This window comes from Nicotiana tomentosiformis, chromosome 3, assembly GCF_000390325.3.
Source record: "Nicotiana tomentosiformis chromosome 3, ASM39032v3, whole genome shotgun sequence".
In the NCBI taxonomy this organism is placed as follows: domain Eukaryota; kingdom Viridiplantae; phylum Streptophyta; class Magnoliopsida; order Solanales; family Solanaceae; genus Nicotiana; species Nicotiana tomentosiformis.
Window position 1 is genome coordinate 83,342,688 of NC_090814.1, and position 2,588 is coordinate 83,345,275.

The window sequence follows — 2,588 nt, forward strand, 5'->3', positions numbered from 1 at the left end:
TTATATAGTATATAATATAGAAGATATTATATAAATAGAAGGAATTATAATGTCAAGGGTATAATAGACTTTTCAAGCAAAAGTAAAGTGACTATATATTATAATAACTAGAGCATAGTAAAATAATTTTTGTAGAACGAAAAATGACTTTTAGGTAATGAACACAAACTTGACTAACCACCTATGAAATTTACTCTTCAAAATTCATTAATACCGTGCCATCTCCTTTCCCTTTTATCTCCTCGGGGCTCCCCTTCTCGGAACTCGAAGTGGAGGGTTCAAATCTATTAATAGCGGGACGCACCACATATATAGGACATACATACTACAATAATTAAGCCCAACATTTTTAAAGAACAATAGATGAATAAGCTCATAAGCACTAGCGCTGGTCTTTTCCGAAACAAGTTACAGAGGGAAAATACAAAAAATTTAGGAGATTAATCTTTCACATGATAGTGCATGCATGTGGGTTGTCATCACTGAAAAGAGAAGCAACAGCTTCATCTGAAGCCACGGCAACTGAGTAAACTGCAGGAGTGTGAAAGAAAGTATGAACACTTGGGGCTGCAACATTTCGAGATGTGTCGTAGTAATGGCTGATGATGTGATTTGGGTACTGATAAAATGAAGTAAAATGTGAGTACCCTACTGGATATGGCCATGGCTCTGCTGCTTTTCCTGCTTTCTTTATTGCCTTTAGCACCTTCTTCTCTTCCAATCCGTAGCCTCTAACTGTAACTTTCTGTGTCTCCATATCAATGTCTATATCCTCTACTCCTGAAATTTCATCTCAAGAAATAAGAAATATATATATATATATATGATGGTGTTTTTGTGTAAAAGCTGTCCCTTCAAATGAAGCTTACACGTAACTGTTTCACGAGATACTTGTTTACTTTGACCAACACAAATATTGGAACTTGGATAAGCAAACCCGAATAAATAATCACCCAGTGTCGTTTTATGTTTCTAATCTGATTTGTTCAAATTATATACATTCAACATAAAGTCAATTCTGTGGGAAATCTCTCATAGCTAGGCATGTGATATATCCTAATCCTGTCATGTTTCCATTTAATTTGAAACTACCATTTTAATTGGACTTGACATAATTGTTCTGCCCCCGCTTGCTTTTCATTGTGTTCCAGTTTCGTTTTGTGTATGATTTATTATTCTTTGGTTGTAATTTCTCTGTACATTCTTTGACGTCAGTTCAAATCTCACCAAAGGTTTCTTCTTTTCTTGTTATTTAAGGTCTCTCTTCTTCCAAAAGTATGGGGGGAAAAACAAAAGAAGAAAGAAAGAAAAAAATGCAAAATAAATACACCTAAAAAGTCCAAAGAAAAGAAGTAAAGAACAGGGGTCAAGGGTCAACTTCAAGACTCGCGATTGAGAAGAGACGGCGCTGCTACTCTTCAGTCAACACTATCTATCCCATTATAGCAATTTTTGTTCCTAATAAATAAATTCTACTGATATTGTATAACAGTTAGAAAGTAGAAACATTTGTTTTGAGATATCAGTATTATTATTCTTTTGTTAATTTGTACCTAGAACCAACTTAATCTTATCCATATAAATTTTTTAATTTCGCATTCATGTACTCGAAAAAATTCTCCTTTTTCTAATTAGTATTCGTAGTAGTACTGCTATTCTTCCATTTTTAAGGAGGACACTTCAATAACCCTTACCACTCATTTGTACAGAAAAGGAAAAGCAATTTATATCCTCCACTTATACATACAAACGAAAAACTCGTTTTTTTTTATTGCGACTGACCTTTGAGCTTGAAAAGAGCTTTTCTTAGCTTTGCAGCACATCCTTCACAATCCAAGTTTGGAACTCTTACCTCCACCATCTGCATAACATAATATAATTCCATCCACATTCTCATTCCAAAATTATACATATAACAGAGAAAGAGAGACTTACAGACATGTTGATGTAACAAAATTGTTGTTTGATTAAATTCAAGATTTTTGAGAAAGAGATGTAGGTCTGGTCTTCAATACGAAGAAGACCTAACTATGGTCAGTCAACAGAACTCTGGCTCTCCTTAAATTTATTTCAAGTAGTAGGTTCTGATGAAAGAGCTACCTATCCCTTTTTTTATTAATGTAATTTACAATTGTTACAAGTCACCTAACACTAAGGTTGTATTTACGAAGCCAGAGCTTCGACAGAAGTACTAATTACTGCTCCCTTCCTCATAGCTGAATGTTGCATTGGGTTTTGAAATTTGAGAGATTTCACGCGTGGACTGTGTTGGCGTGATGATCACCTTTTACCCCCAACCACCCCAATGGCCCAACCCCACAAAATACCTTTTCTTTCGCAACACACACTATTCACAGAAAGATCTGAATTTGCTTCAGCTTTATTTTCTATAAAAAGTTATCGAGACAAAGATACTATTTCATGTAGTCAATTAAGTTGACATCTGGACCATCTCTAGCTGCTGCCAAAATTGTTATTGCATGCTTCAATGCAATTCTTGGACAGAATTCCCAATGTAATTCTTGATCTAATTTTTGGAAGCATTAGGTTTCTCGTATAAAGACAATTTAACATATCATCAACTCTAA

General features: G+C 34.5%; 1 protein-coding gene across 2 annotated transcripts; it reads right to left on the minus strand.

Moving 5' to 3' along the window:
• Nucleotides 1-203: 203 nt before the first annotated feature.
• Nucleotides 204-2,198, minus strand: LOC104113503 (heavy metal-associated isoprenylated plant protein 31). 2 transcript variants are annotated; one of them, XM_009623683.4, is made up of 3 exons: nt 1,940-2,198; nt 1,783-1,861; nt 204-780 (listed from the first exon to the last, which is right to left on the minus strand). In XM_009623683.4, exons 2-3 carry the CDS (start codon nt 1,859-1,861, stop codon nt 449-451), a joined length of 411 nt encoding a protein of 136 aa, XP_009621978.1. In that variant the 5' UTR covers nt 1,940-2,198; the 3' UTR covers nt 204-448. The 2 variants fall into 2 exon arrangements, with proteins under 2 accessions (XP_009621978.1, XP_009621977.1); XM_009623682.4 differs by having other exon boundaries at nt 1,936-2,194.
• Between the last annotated feature and the right edge of the window lie 390 nt (nt 2,199-2,588).

Excerpts from the sequence above, each read along its gene's own strand:
- LOC104113503 (XM_009623682.4), bottom strand. Across the intron at positions 781-1,782 it reads AGCTCTTTTCAAGCTCAAAG|GAGTAGAGGATATAGACATT; the intron begins GTCAGTCGCAAT and ends ATGAAATTTCAG.